Source organism: Monodon monoceros, unplaced genomic scaffold (assembly GCF_005190385.1).
Source record: "Monodon monoceros isolate NGI ecotype Baffin Bay Population unplaced genomic scaffold, NGI_Narwhal_1 Super_Scaffold_2, whole genome shotgun sequence".
NCBI lineage: Eukaryota > Metazoa > Chordata > Mammalia > Artiodactyla > Monodontidae > Monodon > Monodon monoceros.
Genome location: NW_021703776.1, coordinates 89,632,924 through 89,657,899, shown reverse-complemented (window position 1 = coordinate 89,657,899; position 24,976 = coordinate 89,632,924). Strand labels below are relative to the sequence as shown.

General features: G+C 43.7%; 1 protein-coding gene across 7 annotated transcripts in view; it reads left to right on the top strand.

Moving 5' to 3' along the window:
• Positions 1-24,976, top strand: part of CREB3L2 (cAMP responsive element binding protein 3 like 2) — a 117,588-nt gene that overhangs the window by 64,052 nt on the left and 28,560 nt on the right. For all 7 annotated transcript variants that reach the window (XM_029232938.1, XM_029232944.1, XM_029232943.1 and 4 more), the window contains 3 exons: positions 4,785-5,001; positions 19,687-19,862; positions 21,479-21,566. In XM_029232938.1, the coding sequence (XP_029088771.1) occupies positions 4,785-5,001; positions 19,687-19,862; positions 21,479-21,566 (481 nt within the window). The remainder of the gene's footprint in view (positions 1-4,784; positions 5,002-19,686; positions 19,863-21,478; positions 21,567-24,976) is intronic.

The window sequence follows — 24,976 nt, the reverse complement described above, 5'->3', positions numbered from 1 at the left end:
ATGTCAGCTTTAGAGGCTGACTTAAATGATGGAGCATTCCGTGGTAGAAAGTACATGGGCTTTGGAACTGGCTAGCCTTGGGATGGAATATTAATTCAGTTATGCATCTCCAACCTTAGGCAACGTACCTAACCACCCTGAACCCCAGTTTTCTCATCTATACATGGAGACATGCCTACCTTATAGCAAAACACTTAGCTCATTTTCTGAAAATCTAATATGTGAAGCACTAGGTCCATCAGATGAGCCTACCACCTGATCCTATCAACATCTTCATTAATGATCAGCATCAGCATCATGTTTTCATCCTGGTTAGAACTTCTCCGAGCCATTGGGTTGTAAAGCTCGGCTACTTCTTTCTTAGGAGAAATAATGTGGGGAAAGTTTGGTCAATTTGCAATAAGAGGATCTGTGTTCAAGGCGAAGCTCAAACAGTAGGTGACTGAGACCTTGGACAGTGGGTTTAAAGCCAACTTCCCAGGACTGATGTGAACATTGGTTGAGGGGAAAGCTGTGAAAGTATTATAAACCCATAAAGCTTGATGAAACTCTTAGGCAGAACGGTAAAATGCTATTATGCCATGTCTTTGAAAGAATTCAACTGACATTTCACAGCCCTTGAACTACTACACGAGTAGTCCTTTGCTAAAGTGTTTGTAGGCAGAAAGCCTCCCTCTTTGAGGCTCACTTTGCTTCTTTCTCTGGTCTTCGGCCTCCAAGACCATATGCCCCTCTCTCACTGGCATTAAAGATGGTCTGACTCTGGCCTGGTTCCTGCACAGGCAGTGGGAGCTTGACCTGTCTGCTGAGCCCCAGAGCCCATAGCTGCCAAGGAGACCCAGCTGGAGCTAATTTGCTGGGCTGAGTCACAGCGTCTGGTTGGGACAAGTTGGGCGTATCCTTGGGACCCCAAAGACACACAAGTGTCTCTCTGGGACCTTCTCAGTGCTCACCACTTTGCTGAGTTCCTCGGTGTGGGTGGTGGTTAAGCACAATTGCTCCCTTCTTCTGAGGAGCTTCTTTTTCCAGAGGGAAGGTTGTCATAATGCATTTTTTTTTTTTTTTTTTTGTGGCGGTACGCGGGCCTCTCACTGTTCTGGCCTCTCCCGTTGCGGAGCACAGGCTCCGGACGCGCAGGCTCAGTGGCCATGGCTCACGGGCCCAGCCGCTCCGCGGCATGTGGGATCTTCCCGGATCGGGGCACGAACCTGTGTCCCCTGAATCGGCAGGCGTACTCTCAACCACTGTGTCACCAGGGAAGCCCCATAATGCACTTTTTAACAACCATGAGTTCTTCAGGACTCCCTGTCATTTAGGACTAAATTGTTTGGTGACATGATAATCACTACAAAATCCAAAGTAAGGGGAGGTCAGGGATGGTTAGCAGAGTTAGAGAAGGTTTATTATTGGTTATCCAGGGGATGTTCATGAAAACAGTCATTAGTGCTGCTCAGGAGGAAGAAAATGGTGTCAGCAGAGCAGCCCAGCATGGCCAACTTCCATGGGAAAGCACTGGCAATCAAAGAGAGCCTTGCCTCAGGATTCCAGAGGCTTAGATGGGCCAGCATAGCTGGCAAGGGCTGACACTGTAGCACAGGGACAGAATTGTGGCTTGGGAATGCAGGGATTGTGAGTTCAAGTCTTGCTTTTGCATTTTACATTGTGTCATTTATTTCTCTTCTTGTTTCCTTAATTTTGGTCTTGAAAAGAATCCCATCAAACGCTTGCAGAATATTCACCCTCAGGTAACCAGTAAATTTGTCCTTGGGGAGCCGCTTAGGGAATCAGACCCTGGCTTCACGTTATCAGAGAGTCAGGAAACCTGCATCCTAGTCTTAGCCTTGAAGCTGTTCCACTCCTTGCCATGCAAAGTCCGGTCCATGGGCCAGCAGCATTACCTGGGAGCTGATCAGTAATGCAGAATCTCGGGCCCACCTAGATTTGTGAATCAGCATCTATGCCTTAAGATCCCCAGGTGATTCATATGCACATAAAAGTTTGAAAAGCACTGGTCTACATGATCAGCTCAAGGAAGGCAGGGTTTTTTCTGTCTTCTTCTTTATTACTTTATATCCACAGGACCTAGCTAAAGTTTAGCACATGATGGCTGCAAAATCCATGAATCTTTCTCTGACCTTGAGCATGTCCAAACTTCTAGGGACTTTGTAAACTTCCAGTGACTTTGTAAACTTCCAGGGACTTAATTGTAAAGTGGTGTAGGGAGAGAGGTGGTGAGTGGAGATGCGGTCAACCTTCAATGGTTGAAAAACTGACATGAACATTAGAATCACAGGTGGTAGTCATGGTTTTTATATGGTTGTCTTTGACCTACTAAGTCAAAAGCTCTGACGATGGGTCATAGGATTGGTATGTTTTAAAATTTCCCTTTATGTTCAATAATGTTTATTACAATAGCATATATGAAAAAAATCTTTAAATGTCCCTCAAGAGGAAATGGATAAGTACAATGTAATACAATTCAGAAATTGAACTGAATGAAATAGAGCTACACATGTAAACATGAATAAGCCTAAAAAGTTTTTTGCAAGAAGAAATTTGCAGAGGTGGTGTGAAGTATGGTGCTGTTTACTTAAAGTTTAAAAAGTCCGTATGTTTGTAATAGAAACATACTTATGTAGTAAAAGTGTAAAGTCCTAGACGGGAAAAATAAACACCAAGTTCAGGGTAGTAGTTAACTCTGAGAGGAAAGAAGGGGATTGGATAGGAGCTTCATGTTTTATTTTTTTAAAAAAGAAAGAAAGAGTAAAGAAAAAATGTTCCAGTAACAATGTGGAAAAATAATTTTTTAAAAAGGAATCAATGTGTAATTATTTATGGTTCTATTTTCTCTAATTTTTCTGAATGCTTGAAATATTCCATTATAAAACAACTACAACAAAATTCTTCTGGTGATTGTGAAGCAGACAGTTGGCATCTGGGAATTCTTGCCTTAGATGCTTCTAAGAACCTTTCAGTTCTAAATATGTTTGTATACAGAGAACCCTCTCCCAACCACCCTGTCTTGTTCTCACAGATGACCCATGCCTATTAGGATGTGCCCAAGGCCTGTGGCTTCTCTGCGTTCTGTCCTGATGAGATGCAGCCATAGCTCATGTTTGTGCTGTTGGTGAAACCCAGCAATCTAACTCTGCCTTAAGGACCTAGCCTGCAAGGCCTCCTCTCTGTTGTCTGCTTCTCTCCTTTACAAAAGCAGAAGTTCTGCCCTACAACTATCCTAATATTAGAGCTCTAACCTTAGGGTTATCACCTGCCCCCCGCTTCCCCAAGCTGCATTCATTTTCATAACACCTTCACTGACACTTCCGTTCAATGGTAGGACTTAGTTGCTCTGCAAATCCCAAGAGTTTTCATTGTCTACCCCAAGTATCACCATTTGCAATCAGTTCTCTTATTGCTGGACCTGCTTTCCTAACTTCCTTTCTATACCAGACGTGTCCCTAAAGTTTAATCGATAAGGATGACACCTGTTGGTCTGTGACTCAGGGAACATTAAGAAGGTAGAATTGGCTCTAACAGCTGGTATCAAGTGAAATTTTAAATTAAATTATAATTATTTTTAATATACTCTACTGCAGTAGTTCTAAACCAAGGGTGATCTTCCCCTTACCCCCACCCCCACCCCCCTGGCCCTGGCCAAGGGACATTTGACAGTGGCTGGAGACATTTTTGGTTTTCACAGCTAGGGGAGTGCTACTGGCATGTAGTGAGTAGAGGCCAGGAATGCTGCTAAACATCCTACAATGCACAGAACAACCCTGCCCCCCCATAACAAAGAATCACCCATCTAAAATGTCAGTAGTGCTGAGGTTGAGAAACCCAGCTCTACAGACCCTCATATCATGAACATCCCCCATCAGTGAGGGAGAGTAGATGGGGCTACAGTCCTTTAATGTGGTACCATGGAACGAGGGATATAGGACTCCCTGTGAATATATGTATAGACCATTTCTGTATCATTGTCATGGCATGGCGGTGGGTAGGGAGGTGTTGCTGTTGGAGATGGAAGATGAGAAGAGATTAAGGAGATTAAGGAAAAACTAGAAAGGGACAAAGTCCTGGTACTTGGGAGAATAGAGGGAAGCTGCCTCTGATGCCTTTGAACTTGGCACTTGGCTATAAATAACACTTCCATGCTTCAAAAATACAAGGTAGCTTATCTTAAAATATTCCCAATGCAAAATGTGGTGGATAGTTCCAGTGATGGCCCCGAGTGAGTCATGCCATCCTGTTTACACTTGCCTGCGATGTGATTTTGCAGTTCCTCTGGTCGAGAGGTGGTGTCTATTTTCCCACCCCATGAGTCTGGGCTGGCGTTGTCACTTGCCTTGACCTGAAGAATGTGGAGGGAGTGATGATGTGTGACCTCTGAGGCCATGCAGCTTTGGTTTTCTCCCTTTGGGAACATCTCTACCATCCTATGAGGACTCCCAGCCTGCTAGAGCCTCTTTGAGAAAAAGGCCCAGGTGTCCAGTGTCCCAGCCCAGCCCCCTCCAGCCGTCCAGCTCATTGTGCCTTTGTCAGTGAACCCAGGTGAAATCAGCACACCCACCCAGCCAACCCACAGAGTGGTGAGAGGTAGTAACTCTTGGCTGTTGTAAGCCACCACTCTTTGGGGTGGTTTGCTACACAGCAACAGATAACTGGACATTGTGTATAAGGGACTTCATCTGAAGCAGTGGATGATATTTTTGCTTTAGAACATGTGTGTAAATGTCAGATCATGGTTAAGAGAAACTGAGTCCTTCCTCCTTTGTTTCTTGTAGCACTTCTCGGAGCTGCTGGATGAGTTCTCCCAGAACGTCTTGGGCCAGCTCCTGAACGACCCTTTCCTCTCAGAGAAGAGTGTGTCGATGGAGGTAGAGCCGTCCCCAACGTCCCCGGCACCTCTCATTCAGGCTGAGCACAGCTACTCCCTGTGTGAGGAGCCTCGGGCCCAGTCACCGTTCGCCCACGTCACCGCCAGTGACAGCTTCAATGATGGTAAACCCAGAGCAGGGGAAGCAGCCGGGACCTCGGCACCTTTGGCTCTGACCTCCTTGAGGGTGTGGAGTGTGTGTTATCATTAGCGCCCCCTTCAGCCACATACCTGCTGTGTGTGGCCTTGTGCTTGGGCCATGGGGAAATGCAAAGAGGCACAGAATACCTCTCTCTACCTGAGACTGTGTGCTCTGGGAATTTGCTAGAGCTGAATGGTACTAATTGCTTTCTCTGACCCTGTGGATTGGGCAGCAAAGCATCCTTTTGCAAATCAGGTTGGCCTATCTGGTTGATAATTCCAGTACATCCATTGTTTCAGCGGTCATGCCATTTTTTTTTCTGAGAAATCATTTTTATGACCATTCTTTCCGTAAACACTTCTTGGGCATCCTCTTAACCTATTTTCAGCATGTTTCATTGACCCCATGTATAGGAGATCTTGGCTAGCATCCCTACGACTTTTCTCATTGGTTACCCTTTCATGTCCATTATCAATGCCATTAGTATGGTATGTGTTAAAGGTTTAGTTTTCCTGACCTTAGAGATGTTCAGATGTTTTGACTATTAATCCATAGGCCTTTAATTGGTATAGGCTGTATGTATACTTTTAAAATTTAATTTTCTATGTTTGTTTTCCTAGAAGTATAATCAGCTATTTTAGTATCTTGAGTTAAGTTTTGAAAACTATATTCTCTAATACTAGTTTGACATATGCTCTCTTCTCCCAGGAGGATGAAAAGCGTGGGAGATGGTCACTAACTTGATATCCTCTGGCTTGACCTGGATGTCCCCCTCCCTTCCTATACCACTGTACACATGGCAACATCTTGTGAAGTGGCTACCTACAGAACAAGCTCCCTCCTGCTTCTTTGGGTCAAAGGCAAATGCTTCCTATCAACTTCACAAGTAGGCTATTAGCTTTGTGGAGGAATCCCTCCTCCAGTTGGGGTTCTTAGGTCTACTACTGGCCTCTAAAAGAACCAACTTTGGGATCAGTAAAACATCATATCTTGGGACAGAGAACGCTCTAGGTTTTTTCTTTCCCATCTCAGATCTATTCTTCCTTTGATTAGAGGTTTGCTGACCAGCAGCGCAGGAAATCTGGCCTTATATCCTCAGTGAAGGGAAGGCCCCAAATATGTGGGTGGATTCTTTCTTGATTGGACCCTCTAGAGCCTTAACTGTATTCTCAGATTTTTCCTGACAAGAGGTCAGATGCATGATGATTTAATCCTTCCTCTCTGTGGTTTGTCCACTTTCTCTACCTCAAATCTGGAGAACAGGGTGAGGGGAAGACTCCTGGGAAGGAAGGGAAGAAGTAGAGCTAAAATAATTTGAGGTTTTGGAGCTGTTGTGAGGGTAAAATGAGATGATGTGTTTAAAGAACTTAGGACAGTGCCCACCACACAGCATTTCAATAAAACAGTGTTTCCTCTTTCATCTTCTGTTGTTGTAGAGCTGTTATTGTTCTTCTTCCTGATCCCCTTCTTTTCCTCCTTCTCCTGCTTCTGTTTCTTCTGCTTCTCCTCCTTTTTGTCTTTCTTCTCCCCTCCTCTGTACTCCATCTTCCTTCCCCCTCAATTTCTTATTAAATCACTTCCAGGAATGACCTCAGTTCAAATGCAGGAATATGGTCTCTGTTATGACTAAATACTCCTCATTTTATCATTACACAGAGGGCCACTGTAAGGACTCAGCCTTCTTCTGGGTTTTAGCTTAGATAAATTCATGCAGTCCCTGCCTTAGTTGTTTTATTTTTAAAGTAGACTCTAGCAATAGATGAAAGGTTGGACTAAATTGACCTTTAAGATTTGTTTCCAATCCTGAGGTTCTGTATGGGTATGGTTTCTGTTTAATATTTGTATCTGCCTTTGCTCATGGTTTTCCCTGTATCCTCTTTACTTCTTTGCCTCTGTTATTCCTACAATTCCTTTGATGTCTCTATTTCAAGCCCTACTTCCTTTGTGGAAGTCATTTCTGATACCTCTTGTATTAGTTATCTACTGCTGTGTAACAGATCTCCCCAAATTCGTGGCTTAAAGAAGTAGTAATCATTCATTACCTCTCATGATTTCTGTGGATCAGGAATTCAGGACAGGCTCACTTAGCTGCTTCTGTTTGTTGACTGAAAAAAAAATGTTGAGAATTATGTTTTTTTATTTGGCAGAATTTCTGAGGACTTAAGCCTGGGAAGCAGCTTCTCAGATAGCTCTGAGGGACTGCTCAGAAGAGGTGAGGGAGGAGCCAGGATATATAGGAGTTTTTGCAACAAAAACCATGTAGTCAGAACATCAAAAGATTACTGTTAATTAAAAAAAACCAGACATCTCAAGTTAGTGAATTTACCATTTTTTCTCTGTATAGGAAGATGCAAGTGTCTGGGCTCATTGAAATCATTCCTCTGATGTGCACCTTAACTATCTAAGACCAGTATCTTGTTCTTTCCCATCCTGAATCCCCTCAGGGTGCACAGCTGGGGACAGATGCAGTGGCTGAGGGCTTGATGGCTACAACATCCTTTGTTTGCTGATATGGCAGGTGGAATTCTTTGTCCACATGGTTCAGGATCTCTCATGAGGTTGAAATCGGATGTTGGCTGAGGCTTCAGTTATCTGAAGACTTTTCCAGGATTAGAAGATCTACTTCTAAGGTGGTTCCATTACATAGCTGGCAAGTTGATGCTGGTGAATCAGTTCCTCTCCATGGCGCTGCTTGAGTATCACCACAGCATGGGAGCTGGCTTCCCAAAGAGTGAGGGATACGTTGGTGGTGTAGTGGTGAGCATAGGCGCCTTCCAAAGAGTGAGAGAGCCAAGACACCAAGGCAGGAGCTAAAATACTTTTTCTGACCCAGCTGTGGAAGTTATTCTGTCAGTCACACAGGGGAGTCCTGATTCCTTGTGGCTGGGGACCATACAAGGATGGGAATGCCAGAAAAACAGGACCACTGGGGGGATGTCTTAGAAGCTGACCACCACACTTCTTCTCATAGTGATGTCTATAAACTGGCTTCTTCCATGTCTGAACTCCTTTATCACATGTTATCAGTGCCTTACAGTGTAGCCATTCATTCTCCTAGTGGTTCTTGAGTTGTTAAGGGAGAAGGTATAGGAGACTGAATGAAGCATGTTCCCAGCCTTCGGTGATACATCAGGGGAGACACCTGCTCTGCGTGCCCCATCACTGTGCAGACACGCTGGGCTGCAGGTATTTGATCAGGTTACAGTTTCCTGGCTTCTAGCAGTTGTCTTGTGCAGGATCAAGCACAGTGCCAAGTAGAGGTAAGTATTTTACAGGTGCTTTGTGATTCATTTAAAAAATTTATTCCTTAGCTATTCACTGAGCACCTACTTGGTGCTTAATCTGCCACCGACTATCCTAAGCACTGGGGGATAAAGACTGAACACAATTTATAAAGATCTCTGCTTCATGGAGTTTATATTCTAGGATGTGAGGGGGGAATAGGAAATAAGAAAAAGTAAAGAAGTAAACTATATATATGTATTCGATGGTGATCAGTGATATACAGAAAAATAAATCAGAAAAAAATCGGGAGATGTTGGAGGAGGGGGGAGTTTCTTAATCCATTCAAGTTGCCATAACAAAATACCACAGACTGGGTGGCTTATACACAACAGAAATATATTTCTCACAGTTCTGGAGGCTGGAAGTCTGAGATCAGGGTGTCAGCATGGTTGGGGGAGAACCTTCTCTGGTTGCAGACTTCTCATTGTGTTCTCACATGGTGGAAGGTGCTGGGGAGCTCTGTGGGGTCTCTTTTATAAGGGCACTAATTTCATTACAGAGGGCTTCACCCTCACGATCTAATCACCTCCCCAAGGCCCTACCTCCTATTACCATCACTTTGGGCATTAGAATTTCAACATATGAATTTGGGAGGACACAAACATTCAAACCATAGCAGTGGGGGAGTTGAGGTTTTAAATAGGATAGACAGGGAAGGCCTTTCTTTGAAGGTAGTATTTGAGCAAAGATCAGCAGATGAGGGAAAGAACTAGGTGTATGTCTAAGAGGCTTCTAGGCAGAGGAAACGGCAAGTGCAGAGGCCCTGTGTCAGGAGTGTGATAACAATATAGCAATACCTATATTGTATTTAGTTATCATCTGTGGAGCTAGTCAGCCATTCAGCAGCCTTGTTTCTAGACTATGCAGATTAGAGCTGGCCTAAACAATCTGGGCAACTTTCCCCTTCACTTCCGTGTTTGTTGAACACTTACTGTGTGTCAAGCACTGTCGTAGATACTTGTGAGACAACGATGGTAAAACTTACACCCAGACTCTAGGGAAAATGCCTTGTACCCCCAATACTTGATCAGACCAAATATGAGCAGTGTCCCAAGAGGAAAAGAAACTAGAAGTTCAGAGCGTACGCCCAGTGAAGATCACAGGAAGAATTGCGTGAACAAGGCAGAATTTCGTTTGGGCCCTAAAGCGTTGAGTAGAGTTGAAACAGTGGTGATGGTTGGAGGGAAGCACATAGTGGGCAGAGGGCTAGGACATTGATTCTTCTAAACCAAGACCCCGACTAAAATGATTGCAAATAAGCAGGTTTCCAAAAGTTGAGGGTCCCTTTCTCTTCCCGATAACACTATTTCTTTGCTTTTTAATGCTAATCAGTATAAATGCAGCATAAAGGAACTCATAGGTGCCACCTATACTGATAGCTTAGTGTGGGGAGAAATGATCAGTCAGTCTTTTCCAGGAAGCTTTCTTAATCATTAGACCAAAGCACACACCATTCAGTTCCCCCCATCTGGCCCCTCCTTCTGTTTAGAGGTGCTATACTGCTGTGCACAAAGAATGTGTCGCTTGCCGTATTGTATCAATAAACAAAAGATGTTGTGGCCATCAAGCTGTCAGCCAGACTGTGCACCCCGAGGGGATTCAGTATGGAAAAAAGCAGGATCCTGGCCCTAGATAGTTCTGGTGCATATCAAAGGGATGATTTCAATGAGCCCAGACTCTTGCATATTCCCACACAGAGAAAAATGCTAAATTCGTTTCCTTGAGGTGTCCGGTTTTCTTTAATAAATAGTAATCTTTTGATGTTCCGGCTACCTGGTTTTTGTTGCAAAAAGTCCTGTATATCCCGGCTCCTCCCTCACCTCTTCGGAGCAGTCCCTCAGAGTTATCGGAGAGGCTCTTTTCCAGGCTTAAGCCCTCAGAAAGTCTGCCGAATGAAACATAATTCTCAACTTTTAGGTTGTGCAACCTTTTAAGGCAACACTGCAATAGGCCATGCTGGTAATTTGCTGATAATAGATAGGTACAGTGGGTCAGATATATTTTGCAGAGAGTTTCTGATCCACAGTTCGTCTTTGTTAAGTACCGGTTTCTCTCCGAGTAAAAGCTTTCTATGCCAGCTTTTGTTTTTTTCTAGCCACACAGCATGCAGGATCTTAGTTCCCCAACCAGGGATCGAACCCGTGCCCGCTGCAGTGGAAGCACAGAGTCTTAACCACTGGACCGCCAGGGAAGTCCCAGCAAAAGTACTTTTATAAGTAGGGGATAATGAACGTGGATAGGAACCCTTTGGGATGTGTGAAATCAAAGGTAGGCAGTGTGCATGAATGGATGAGGAACTTGCCCGGGAAAGCTTTGTCGAGTTCCTGGCTTCAGTTGTTTTTCTGTGGATATACAAATGTTTGGGAACAGAATTATTTGATTCATTTGAACCCCAGTTTGCATCCGCCTTAAGGGAGTATTAATTCACAAAGTTCCCTCTGGAGTCAGTGCCCTCTTAAGCAGTTTGCCTTCCTGATCGAGGAGGATGATAGTCCTTCAGGCAACGCATAGATAGGCAACATTTAAAAATTGCCGTTTGCATTAAATTTAATCTTCTTCATCTTTTGCATTGTTTAAACAGCTTAAGCAAAACTAGGAATTCTTGTTTCTAGTGATGGATAGTATTTCATTATATCTCAGAAAGCCAATGATTCCAATCTTCTTGTCCAGTTTTACTGAGATTAAATGCCATTCTTCTGTAATTGCTTCCAAGCCTGAAACAAAGTGATAAGCTAAACAGCTCAAGCACAGACGCTCTCTCAGTTTATTGGATTTCTCTCTTTTTTTCCCTCACTCTTACTCCCTTTTCTCCTCTCTCTTTCTCTTTCCCACCATCATCCTTCTTTCCTTCCCTTCTTCCTTCCTTCCTTGTTCTTTCTTTGCTCACTCTTTCTTTTCCCTCTTCCTCCCTCCTTGAACCCCAGGCCAACTATATTGGGCAAATGTAGGTGTTCTTATCCTGTTAGTGTATCATGTTCTTCAGATGGACTGTAGACCCCTAAAATTATATGCAAAATTTTGGACTGTCAACATTTGTCAGTTTTCCTGCTGAGAACATTTATAATTTTTTTAGATCCTCAAAAGAGTCTGTGACCAAAAGAAGGTTGAGAAACACTAGTCTAAGATTACACAGGAGTCATCTGTCTTCAGGGCTGAATTTGACTGTAGACTTCTCTGAAACACTTGAGTTAAAGGACTTCACATCGTTTGGCAACCACAGGAGCCAGTCCTAGGAATGTGGGCTCGACCTTCAGAACCACCAGAAAGACATCCTACATTCAGCTCGTTCATTTCTGCCCATGATTAAGGCTGCTAAGCACGGTTTGCTGTTCTTTAAAAAAAAAAAATAAAGAGGTTATAAAGAGATAAGCAGAAGCTTCCAAGTAGACTGAAGAATAAAAAGCTTATATGTGAATGACCAGGTCTTGCACCTCACCACCTGGAGGGTATCTTCATGAGTTACTCTATTTTGGTCATGTTCCTTTGTAATTAAATTGGGAGGCTAGGTATTCATTTGCTTTGTTAGTTAATTTCAGTCTTCTTCCTAAAGAAGAAACTTAGCAGTGCTGGATGAAGGCTGTTCAGAGAGAACTAGACATGGCCCCTATCCTCCGAGATGATATAAGAACCAAGTTGGAAATATGTAGGATATCAACAGACTCAGCATAAAATATACTAATACAAAAGTGATCTACTGGCACCATGCACAAGTCAAGGTAACTTTATTTTGGGTGGAATAAAGGACTATAACTGTGGCTCTTCCAGGTCTAGAGAGGGTGGGACCAGCACATAAATAATAATCGTCTTCCTTCAGGTTAGCCTGGTTAGACTTCTAGAGTGAGTAGGGCAAGTGATGGCTGGGTACATTGGCTTAGTGTGGATATCCTAAGTTTAAGGAGCTGTTTTCATAGGTGGGAATGAAAACAATAACCTGTGAGCTAACCATGAACAGATGCTGCTGGTATGAGGTAGCCTGAGGGAAGGCGGAGACTCAGCATTTGATGGGAAACAAGGCCTTAGGAAAGTGGGATGGTGTTTGTTTTGGAGTCTAGAAGAAGAAAATGGTGTCTCGTGGCTGATGATGCCAGAGCAGGCAAGGTGTGCATGGATATAGCAATGCAGGGAGAAACGGAAAGGCATGTACCATCCGTGGCAAAGAAAAAATGGATTTTGAAAGGATTAGATGAAACCCAGAGCAGGATTAGCATACCATCGGGTTTGCTGAATAAAGGGTAGAGATGAGTCATGGGTGACTTAGGTTTCCTGTTTGCAGTGGGAAGACCTCTTGATGTTGAAATATTCCAAGGCCGTGGGACCTGGGAAAGAAAGTCACAGAGAGATGATAAATAGCTGTATCTTCATCACATTTGATTAGAGCTATGGGCCTGAGCTGACAAGAGCATGGGTCTGAGCTGTCTTAGAGGGGTAGATTCTAGGGTAAAAAAAAGGCAGATGTGTCTGTCATCTCCCTACAGAGAGTAGCTGGGTCCCCTGACACGGATGCGCTACAGAAAGAACCTGATGTGCTTGGGATAGACAAGCAGAGGAGCAGCCTTCCTTTCCGAGTCTGAAGCCTGGGCTAGTGGTGAATGCTTTTTTGCTATTCATCATCCTTTTGAGATTACCTTTTATTTTCTTTTTCTAACAGGTTAAGAAAATAATGATGCTTTCCCCCCTTTTAGAAGTGACATCATGACTTCTTCGTTTGCCTGGCCATTGCAATGCTAGAATGGTATAAGAAAGCAATATGTACAGCTATCTAGCGTTAAACTTACTCTATTCATGGGTAAGAGTCATTAATTTTCATGAAGGAAAAGAAATGTACACACAAGGGTTTTTTGCGTGTATATACTAAGTAAATCTTTTGAAATCGGTCATTTGCTCTACAGATATTTATTCAATGAATACTTTAAACACAGTATCCTATGGGAAGACTTGAGATGCCAAATGCAGAACACGGATGGAGTATAGCGATTCATCTCTGGAATCAATTTGCCTGAATTGGAATCTGGGCTCTGCCACTTACTAATGGTGTGATCCTGGGCAAGTGGCTCAACTCTTGTGTTTCTTTCCTGATCTTTTTTTTTTTTTTTTGCGGTACACGGGCCTCTCACCGTTGTGGCCTGTCCCGTTGCGGAGCACAGGCTCCGGACGCGCAGGCTCAGCGGCCATGGCTCACGGGCCTAGCAGCTCCGCGGCATGTGGGATCTTCCCGGACCGGGGCACGGACCCATGTCCCCTGCATCGGCAGGCAGACTCTCAACCACTGCGCCACCAGGGAAGCCCTTTCCTGATCTTTAAAATGGGAATAATAGTAATAATACTTAACCTTGTGCTGTTGTTGGGGGGAGTAAATGAGTTAGTATGTACTAAACATTTATAACAGCGCCTGGCAATTAGTAAACACTAAATACATATTAGCTCTTGTTATTATTGCCCTATGTAAATTACCACATAATTAAATACATAGTTTATCAACTGGCCACAATATGAACACCAGAGTAAGGGAAAGAGGTTCTGTAAGCACAAGCACAGAAGGCATGGAGTGAGGGAGGTGTACGAGAGAAATCGCATCCATCACAGAAACCTGTGTAAATACATGAAGACATTTAGAACGGTGCCTGGCACACAGTGAGCTCTCAGAACATTTTAGCTCTTATTTGCCGGTGTTAAACTGGAATTCTTAACCTCAGGAACATTGGATTAGGAGTCCATATAAACGAAGGTGAGAAGTATAGAAAGAACCAATATTGTACCTTTTGTAGTGGCTAATTATGGGCTCAAAATAACATTAATTGAAGAATGCTCACTTTTGGCTAGAGATCTGTTTCATCATTGATCTCTTGCAAAGCAGTATGCTAGAGGGGCCAGGAGCAGGGCTGTGGGTCTGGTTTGCCTGGGTGTGGATCCCAGGTTGGCCGTATACCAGCTGGGTAACGTAGGGTGAGGGAGTTAATCTCTTAGTGTCCTTGTCTATAAAATGAGGGTAATCATAGTACATGCCTTCCAGGGTCACTCTTAGGATTAAATTAATTAATATATATCTAAAGCACTTGGAATAATGCTTAGTACATAGTAAACACTCACAGTTCAGTGTTTGCTATTTTTACTATTTTCAACACTTCTTCATGCCACTCACCACTGGAGGTGATTTCAGGGTCCAGGCGCTCAGGGAGGGGACTCTGGGCGGGCAGGCGCCTACCTTCTGTCTGAACATGCAGTGGGCTACAGCTTAATATGATTCTGACATATTCAACTGCATTCCTGCCCCTCTCCCAGCCTCCAGAACCCAGCCTTAGCATTTTTCTTTACGAGTTGTTTACATCAAAAATCGGCCAAGATTTGCCAGCTCCTTTGAAATTTTTCAAAGGGCAAACACAGTTATCAAATGCTGAAGGATTTAGATGAGGCATACTTCTTTAATTTACAAAAATTTCCTTTTTACTTTAGACATATTATATAAATAGCTAATGGGTACATATATGTGTATATCATGTAAGTGGCATTTGTCCTATGTGATTTCTCTTTTTAAAAGTACACAGACACACCATATATAAATATATATGAGTGTATGTGTATATATATATAAAACACACACACATATATAAGACATATTTATAAAGATACTACCTACTCCCAATTTAGAGTTTAATCTCTTTTTTCCCCTTCCCAGGAATCAGTATCTATTCAGTGCCATTATTTACGCAGCACATATGGAAATGATTGAGGACCTGCATTTTGGTGTTGCCTCTATGTTGGTTTTGGTTTGTGGGGTTTTTAGCCGCTATCTTGGTAATCTCAGCATCTAGCCCCATTTCTCATAGCTGCTCCATTTCATCCTTGGATATGAAGGATTCATCGCCATGAGACAGTGGCTTGTTTTTATTTTCTTGCTGACAGCTAAGTGGTGATGCCAAGGAAATTTGCCAGTCGAGTTTGACCTTTGATAGGGAGCTGTTTATTTTATTTCATTTTTTATAAAGTTATTTTATTTATTTACTTTTGGCTGTGTTGGGTCTTTGTTGCTGTGCACGGGCTTTCTCTAGTTGCGGCGAGCCGGGGCTACTCTTTGTTGCAGTGCGCGGGCTTCTCGTTGCAGTGGCCTCTCCTGCTGTGGAGCACGGGCTCTATGTGCGCGGGCTTCAGTAGTTGTGACACGCGGGCTCAGCAGTTGTGGCTTGCGGGCTCTAGAGCGCAGGCTCAGTAGCTGTGGCGCATGGGCCTAGTTGTTCCATGGCATGTGGGATCCTCCCGGACCAGGGCTCCAACCCGTGTTCCCTGCGTTGGCAGGTGGACTCTTAACCACTGCGCCACCAGGGAAGCCCAGGGAGCTGTTTAAATAAAATCAGATGATACGCTGGTTGTGCTTCTTACTCCCCACAGTGCACTACTGACCTTATTGGGTGATGTTTTCCTTCTGAAATGAAACTTAAAAGGCATATAGATACAATTTACAAAAAAAAAAAATTTCACTCACTATCTGAGCTTCAAGTGTTAGAAATTGGACATAGAGTGTATACTGAATCTTGTTTTTGCAGTTTTATCAATAACTCAACCATCTAAGTTCTAGGCCATGGTGCTCTGCTGATCTTTTGCCAATGAAATAAAACTACAAAAATAAGGTCACATAGAAAAATTGTAATACATATTCTGCTGGTTCCCTTTCCCTTTATCCTTTGTTAACCCCCTACCTCACAGGTTACATTTGTCATTTTGTTTTCTCCAATTTGATCCACTGAGGGACAGAGTATAAGTCAATACCTAGTAGTTCAGAATGAAAGCTTTTTTCTCTAATTTCAACCGCCACTGGAATGTTCTCACCGATCTTCTTACTGGCTAACTTTCTTCAACTGAAATCATTTATTTTATTATATAATTGGTAGATCGAGTCAGTCAATCTACAAATATTTATTGATATGGTTCACAGTTGGTGGTTTAGAGGAATTATTATGGGAACAAGGTGTAACTATTTGTTGCCATAGGTTCTGATGTAATGGATTTAATTTCTTGTATATACATGCAGCTGAATTGTACCAGCCAGCTGTATTCCTGCATAACAAATCACCACTAAACTCATTAGCTTTGACAACAATCATTTGTTATTAGAGTTCACATGTCTGTGCCTTGGCTGGAGGTTGGCTGATTTAGGCGTGGAGGGTCGGGGGCAGCTGGGTGATTTTGCTGATTTCAGCTAGATTCACTCACACGTCTAAGGCTGAGAGTTAGCTGATCTTGGCCAGGCTCATCTGGGAGCAACTCTGATTTATGTGTCTGTCCTCCTTCTGGGATCAGTAGATTGTCCTGGCACATCCTTCTCATAAGTGTGATGGCAAAGGTACAAGTGTGTAAGTTCAGTTGTACAAGTGCATTTCAAGACTTTACTTGTGTTGCAAAGCTAACATCCTCTTGGCCAAAGCCAGTCATGTGGCCAATCCCAGGGTAGGGATTAGTCCCCAGTGGGAGGGCACTGCAAAATTACATGGCAAAGGACAGGGATAGAGGGACAAACGAAGAACTGGAGCCAGTTATGCAATTTATAACATATATTAAGGTACTCATTGACTCTTCTTAAGTCAAGGGACTCTAAATGGGCCACTTGACCCACTAAGGCTTCTATGTAATAATTACCATCATAAAATATGAAGCAGAGCAGGCAGAAGCAGGCCATGTCCATGTGTGATCATCCAGGGACAATATATTCCCAGTATAGGAAATTTAGAAATAGTATGAAACTAGAGAAAAAAAAAAGTCACTCATGTTCTGAATTATTCTCCAGAGATATTTTTACTATTTTGACATATTTCCTTTCAGTCTTTTTTTCCTATCAGTTTCTTCATTAATAGTATATAAATTTATATTCAGGTTTTTTCCTTAATATTCTATCGTAACTCTTTGCCTTGTTATTAAAAAGTGTTTAAACATGTAACATTACTGGCTGCATAATATGTCCATTGTATGGATGTACCCTAATTCATTCACTTTGCCCTTCCTTTTTACTCTTTTGGTTACTTTCAGTGTTTTGTGATTATAAATAATGCTGCAGTGAGCATATCTGTGCACACATCTTTTTTAAAAAAATATTTATTTATTTTATTTTATTTTTGGCCGCATTGGGTCTTAGTTGCAGCACACAGGCTCTTTGTTGTGGCACAGGGCTTCTCTCTAGTTCTGGCACGCAGGCTCCAGGGCACGTGGGCTCTGTAGTTGTGGTGCGCAGGTTCCTGAGTGCATGGGCTCTGTAGTTTGTGGCACACAGGCTCTCTAGTCGAGGCATGCAAGCTAAATAGTTGTGGCGCGCTGGCTTGGTTGCCTCGCGGCACGTGGGATCTTATTTCCCTGACCAGGGATCGAACCCACATCCCCTGCATTGTAAGGCAGACTCTTTACCACTGGACCACCAGGGAAGTCCCTGTGCACACATCTTTATCTACATGTTTAGTTGTTTCTTTAATGGATCGGGAGATCTGGGTTCTGCCACATATTTGCTGTGTGATTTAGACCTGCATGTTAGTTTCCTCATCTATAAAAACACATATCTGAGGTTGATGGCCTTAAACTTCTTTCTAATTCAAAAAACATCTTTCAAGGTAGAGTAATAAATTGCTGTACTGAAATGGAAGCATGAAGGCAGCACCAGTGGTTTGTCCCCAAAAGGCTCAGGGGAGGAGAGGCAGCTTCCTTGGGCTTTACTCTTGGAAGAGTTCAGGGGAAGTTTTGTTTCATAGTTCACATATCATTATTTGTCCGTCAGTCTCCATCTCTGATACAGCAAAGATTATATAAAAAATTTTAAAATAGGGGTGTAGGACGCTGAGCATTAAGAATATAAACTATCTTGGGCTTCCCTGGTGGCGCAGTGGTTGAGAGTCCGCCTGCCGATGCAGGGGACACGGGTTCGTGTCCCGGTCCGGGAATATCCCACATACCGCGGAGCGGCTGGGCCCGTGAGCCATGGCCGCTGGGCCTGCGCGTCCGGAGCCTGTGTTCCGCAGCTGGAGAGGCCACAACAGTGAGAGGCCCGCGTACCGCAAAAAAAAAAAAAAAAAAAAGAAACACAACCTTAACAATTGCGAACTTTAGTTTTTAGCTTCCGTGCCCACTCTTCCACTGCCCTCTTGACAGTTCTGAATGATGTTCATGTACCTTTTCATAAGAAAAGTTGAGCCCAATTCTTGAGTGTAAAATAATTCATAATGTGAATGACTTTGCTCCCCTGGACAGTAATAGTTCATGAAGCACCTGGTGTGTGTGTGTGTGTGTGTGTGTTTAAACGTTTTCATAAAGCAAGGGAGCATATCTTTGCTTTATTTTAGTCTCGCTTTAGTAAAACTGGTAACAGGTGAGGAATGCTGACTTTGGGAACCTCTGACTTGTTTTCTCTCGTTCTGCACCTGTTTGCAGCCTTCTTGCTGTTGTTCCCTTTCCTGCCCTCCTCCCTCCTTTCCCAGGGCTATGCTGAGGTACCTGCTCTGATGTAACTTGGTAAGAAATGCAGGGTACCATGCAGGCTCCCAGGAGAGTGTCATTGAGTGATGGAGTGCTTCTGTCTGTTCGGTGCTGTTGCTTTGTTGTGATCCCCAGGCCTGTGATTGTCACGAAAGCCAGAGGCAAGCCAAGACCAGACTTGACAAGATGCCGCCCTTTCCTCTGGATGAGCATTTCATCCATTTCAGCAAGGGGCAGATGTCTGTTACAAACTCTGAAGTTTCTTAGAGGGCTAAGTAAAATTCTGGAAGTCTAGGTCAGGTGTAAGGCATAAGCGGCGTTGTAGAGAAGCAGACTAGGACCAATGACGGGGAGTGAGAAGAAAAAGAAGAAAACAAATAACCATCCATTGGGGAGAAGGACAGAGACCTGTCTCCAGTCCTGTCTCCTGAGACCCTGGTTGTCAACCATTCGCTTCTTTCCTTCTTATTTTAAAATGCATTTCTTTCTTTCTTTCTTTCTTCCTTTCTTTCTTTCTTTCTTTCTTTCTTTCTTTCTTTCTTTCTTTCTTTCTGTCCTTTCTATATATTAATTGGTTTGAAAACCAAAAAGTATAAAACACTACACACTGAAATTCTCTCTCCTGTCCTATTCCCCATCCACCTAGTCTCCTTCCTGCTCTGCCCGGAGAGCCTAGTTTCTTTCTTTTATATGTATCCTTCCAGAGTTGCTTTAGGCATCCTTACACTCAAGTGAATGCAAGTATAGATTCTCACTTTGCCATTCATTTCTTCACCCATTTATCTCCTCTCTCACATCCTCATTTTATTTCCTTTTATTCTACCCACAATAATTCTTTGTTGGAGCTTCTTTCTGAGGAGAAAGGTCAGTGCCATTTGTTTTACTTATACCTGATGCCCTGAACAGATTCACATGTGTGCTTATCTTTTTCCCACAGATGAAGCGGAGAGTGAGAAATGGTACCTGTCTACAGACTTTCCATCAACAACCATCAAGACAGAGCCAATCACGGACGAGCCGCCCTCAGGACTAGTTCCGTCTGTCACTCTGACCATCACTGCCATCTCTACCCCTTTTGAAAAGGAGGAACCCCCTCTGGAAATGAACGCTGGGGTATACTCATTTTTCCTCCGTATAAACAGATTGGATCAAAAGATACGGATCCTCATTCTCCAATAAGGCACTTAATCTTTTTGGAGCTAGTGGTTGTATATGTTTAAAGATATATAACTATATATGTATGTATGTATGTAAAAATGTATTTATGTATATATCTAGGATATGTTGATTTGGTGTCAGCGTTGCTTACATCACTTCCTTTAAAGGCATTTCCAGAAAAATTGGTAGCAAGTCTCATTTCATTTTTTCTATGATTGCTATTACAAAATTTTAAAAATACATAGATATCCATGGGGAAAAAAGATTCTCCCTGGAACTGATTTTTAAGCCGGTGGAAAGGGAGTGGTTATGATGATGACGCGATCCATGGCTTTCTGTGCCGTGGCAATAGGGAATGCTAGTTCCTGTGTAGTGCTCAGTTACCCTGACTTAATTCAGGGATCTCCCACCTACCAATTCCTAATGTATTCCCCGTGGAAAACGTAAGAAATCTGGAATTTCTTCCTTGCTCAGTTCCACACCTACGGCAAGTAGGATTTAGTTTTACTCCACCTTCTCTTTGGGTATTTCAGTGTCTGGTGATGGACCAGAGTCATACTTGTACATCTTCTTCCAGATATTGGAATCCAGTCCTAACTTTCCTTAAGTTCAAAGTCACAGGCTATAAACAATGACTCTGCTGACGATCTTTAAGTCAGATCTCCTCTGAGCGAGGTATAGTGGTCCACCTATTCAGGAAAAGGTAGCACAGCAGTGGTGGGGCCACTAAGGCTTTGCTGAGTACTCACTCCTGTGCTCTTACCTTCCATCCGTGTGGAAGATGAGGGATTGTGGACAGAGCACCTCTGCACTGCCCTCTAGAATTCCCTTCTCAATAGCTACCTGAGTCTGTTAATCAGACTAGGCTTCTGGAGTCTGTATTAGTCTCCTTGCTCCATGAGATTTTAGTTCAGTTCATGTTCATGCATGTCACTGAGAAAGGGCAGGGTCATGGCCTTGCTCCCCATGCACGGGCCAGATACCTTTCCTCCTTCCTGTACTCAGTGTTTCATGGTTAGTTGCTGTCAGTTGTCAGGAACCTGGAGAGAATGGATGCAGCTGGGTTCACACAGTTCCTACCGCAGGACACACTGCTGGAGGCCATGACCCTTAAAAATGTACCAGACTATTTTGTGATAAAAGGCCTTTATGGTCCATAAAAACAATAGAAAGAAAGCACTGATAAGTGAGCCCTAGATTTTTTTTTTTTTTGGCTGTGCCATGAGGCTTGTGGGATCTCAGCTCCCCAACCAGGGATTGAACCCAGGCCACAGCAGTGAAAGTGCTGAGTCCTAACCACTGGACCACCAGGGAACTCCCTAGCCCTGGGTTCTTAATTTTAGAATTCTGAGGGTTCCATCACCTGTATTGCCAGGTTTGGCAATGAGGGAAAGGTTAAGGACTAAAACACCTCCCTGTCCAAGAAGCAGCCTGCACTCAGCTGGGCCTCGCCAGCCCCAGAGAAGCAGGGCTGCCCTGGGAGGAAGACACAGATGACAAATAACTCCCTGGGGTGTTTCTTCAGGTTTGTTATTGGTTTTTAAAAACTGTGTTTGAAATTCTTCCTTTAGGTTGATTCCTCGTGCCAGACAGTTATTCCTAAGATTAAGCTGGAGCCTCATGAAGTGGATCAGTTCCTAAACTTCTCTCCTAAGGAAGGTCTGTCCACTCTCTCCTTTGGGTTAACAGATGTGGGTGCACCGTCTAAAGAGATGGGGAATGTGCGAGACAGTGCTGGGCTTGATTGTACCAAAGGCAGAACTTGCTTTATGAAATAGCTCCGTTCTCGATTGTAAATACAAACTCTGAAAGCTAAGTTTTTCCAGCTAAATCTTTAACTTTTACTCCTAGGCAGGGTGACTTTTCAGCATGTTCGTAGACTGCTGTGACTTGGGTGCTGACAAGGGGACAAGGGAACCGCTGCCCTCAAGCCATCGTGTGGATAAAACCCAGCTCCCTGTCCTGGAGTGATGATCAGTAGAGGCAAATAGGCACATATCCACAAAGGCACCTGGCCTACTTACAACAAACAATTCTAGTTTAAACCCTTTGTGAAGTGAATTCACGGTTTATCTGTCTGACCAATTCAATGTTTTTAAATGTTGATTTCAGATGACAGTTGTTGCAAGGAGCCTCCTTTGTTCCTGCATCCTATTGGGCTTCTTGCCATCCTTTTAGAGTTAAGTAGTGTCACACTTGGGGTTATCACACTTTCACTTTCTTCTTTCTCTGTGTCAGTCTTTTTCTTGTCCTGTGTGAAGCCCATAGTCAGGAATCCTGAACGTAGACCCCTAAGTCTCACGGAGTCTAGGAAGCTCTCTTGGCATTTTTTTATTCTTTTCTTTCTTTCTTTTTTTTTTTCTTTTGGCTGCGTTGGGTCTTCGTTGCTGCGCGCAGGCTTCAGGAGTTGCGGCGAGCGGGGGCTACTCTTCGTTGCAGTGCGCGGGCTTCTCGTTGCGGTGGCTTCTCTTGCTGGGGAGCACGGGCTCTAGGCGCGTGGGCTTCAGTAGTTGTGGCACTTGGGCTCAGTAGTTGTGGCGCACAGGCTTAATTGCTCCGTGGCATGTGGGATCTTCCCGGGCCAGGGCTTGAACCCGTGTCCCCAGCATTGGCAGGTGGATTCTTAACCACTGTGCCACCAGGGAAGTCCCTCTCAGCCTTTTTAATTGAGTTACTTTGCACAGATCCTGCTCTTAATTCTGTGCCTTCAGACACGCCATCCCCTCCCTTTTTATTTATACTTTTGGCACAAGGTTATAAGGGTAGCTCATTGGTGTGGTCGACAAATAGGAAATTAGTATATGCACTTTTCATGGGAAGGGTATCCGTGCTATGGTGTAGATGTAATGAGCAGATGTTACATAGTGGCAGTGCTCAGGGAAACAAAGTCTACCTTCATTCCACCAGAAACATACTCAGGACTTGATCTGTGACAACTTAATCAAGGTTGGCATTTACCCTTTATCATCAGTAAAGAAAGGATTCTGTTTTTAAAATTAGAAATACTGACTAAAATCCATATTGAGACAGTATTTCTTTTCACTGAGTGATATACGTTTTAGTGCCTTTCAGCTTTATATACTGCTCCAAAGTAATTCCTTTCATTTTTGTGACACCAGTTACAACTATCACATGCATGTTGCTTTTTAAATCTATGTTGCAATATGTTTCAGAAAATGTCACAACTGTACCAGTGAACCCCCTAGTGGCTTTGGAATCTGGGATCACTGGAGGAGAAACATTTCAAGGGTAAAGTAAATGGCCGTCCTTCCTCATTATCCTAGATGTACAGAGAGGAGGAAATTAAATATCCTTGAATGCAACAGGGCTTCTAGGCAAAGTAGCCAGTTGTCCCCAGCCCTGTCAGTAAGTAATCCAAGAGCAACATTTCAAGTGATATTTAGAAATCTGATACCGAGGCACCTGTGGCCAGGGCAGTAGCTCTTAATAATTAAGTAAGAGGAGATTCGAGTTTGCTTCACTTTTCCTGCCATGCCATTTTCATTTTTTGTGGAGCATCTTCTGCTTGGAAAAAGGAGAAAGGTATTAGAATAATTAGGGCTGTGCCTAGTGAAAGGGACAAGTGAGCTCTGGTATTCTTGGTTAGTTCTCCAGACTAACCGCACGGCAGACAGCGGGAGCCCCTGTTAGGTTTGGCCACTCCTGGGTTTTGTTTTGTTTTGGTTTTGGTTTGCTTGTTTGTTTGTTTACCATGGTTAAAAGATAAGCATTGTTAAAAGATAAACTCTAAAAATTTAAAAATTTTAAGAACTTATTTGAGCAAAAATTAATTACATTCTGTAGCACCAAACCAGTTACAAGTTTCCACCGACAGGAGCTGGGGGGAGACTTTTATAAAGAAAAGGTGGAAGCAAAGTAAGGAAATTATTATTTTTTTAATTAAATTTTTTATTTTATTTTTGGCTGCGTTGGGTCTTTGTTGCTGCACGCAAGCTTTTCTCTAGTTACGGCAAGCGGGGGCTACTCTTCATTGCTGCGCAGGCTTCTCTCTGTGGTGGGTTCTCTTGTTGTGGAGCATGGGTTCTAGGCGCACAGGCTTCAGTAGTTGTGGCACGCGGGCTCAGTAGTTGTGGCTCACGGGCTGTAGAGCGCAGGCTCAGTAGTTGTGGCGCATGGGCTTAGTTGCTCCGCGGCATGTGGGATCTTCCCGGACCAGGGCTCGAACCCGTGTCCCCTGCATTGGCAGGTGGATTCTTAACCACTGCACCACCAGGAAAGCCCAAAGTAAGGAAATCATTGATTGGATATAACTTAAAGCCAAGTTGGTTGTTTGTGACCGGTTGTCCTAGGTTTCAGTCTGGTAATCTTGAAGCATTTAGAGGCTTAGATTTTGGTTTGCCTATGTAGGGCCACCAGAGCACTGGAGCCACCCCAGTCTGATGGCTTCCTTGCTTAATTCATCTGACACCACAGAGTGCCATAGGTCGTCATGGCATTGGGAAAAACTTGGTTAACGCGCTTGGGACTCCTTCCTAGGTGAGCACATAAGTTTAAGGTGCATACCTACCCTCCTTAGCTGCCTGGAAGTGGTGGCAGAAGAGTTGGCAGTGGAGATGCATAGGATTGTTTTAGAATATTCTTTAGCTTTCAGAGTGCCCATGGACTCTAAAAAACCAGGGAACTCTTGGGCGGAGAGGCATCTAGTGAAAAGCAGTATGTTAGAAAGAGAAAAGAGATGGGTTAGAGAGAGAGAGAGAGAACGAAAGTGTGCTGTGAATGGGAGTGGGCGCGGGGCGTGGCAGAGAGAGACACATCACCTGTGGTTACCTAGGATATTCAGGTGTCTCAGTGGGCGAGAGCCGTCTGGTTGCAGCTTGTCACCTCCAAAGACAGCTGTGGGGGAATCCTTTCTCTTAGGTGAGTAGCTGTGTGTCAGAAAGTCTCTTCCCATTCACAGTACATCAGGCAGGAGACCGAGGCCTTTCCATGGCCCCGAGCTGTTCTCTGGCCGAGGAAGGCCAGGTGTGTATGAGGCCTCCAGGCTCCTTGCCCAGTTCAGAGCCGCTGCACTCAGGGCTCTGTTGTCCTGGGGGCTCCAGGAGGGGTGT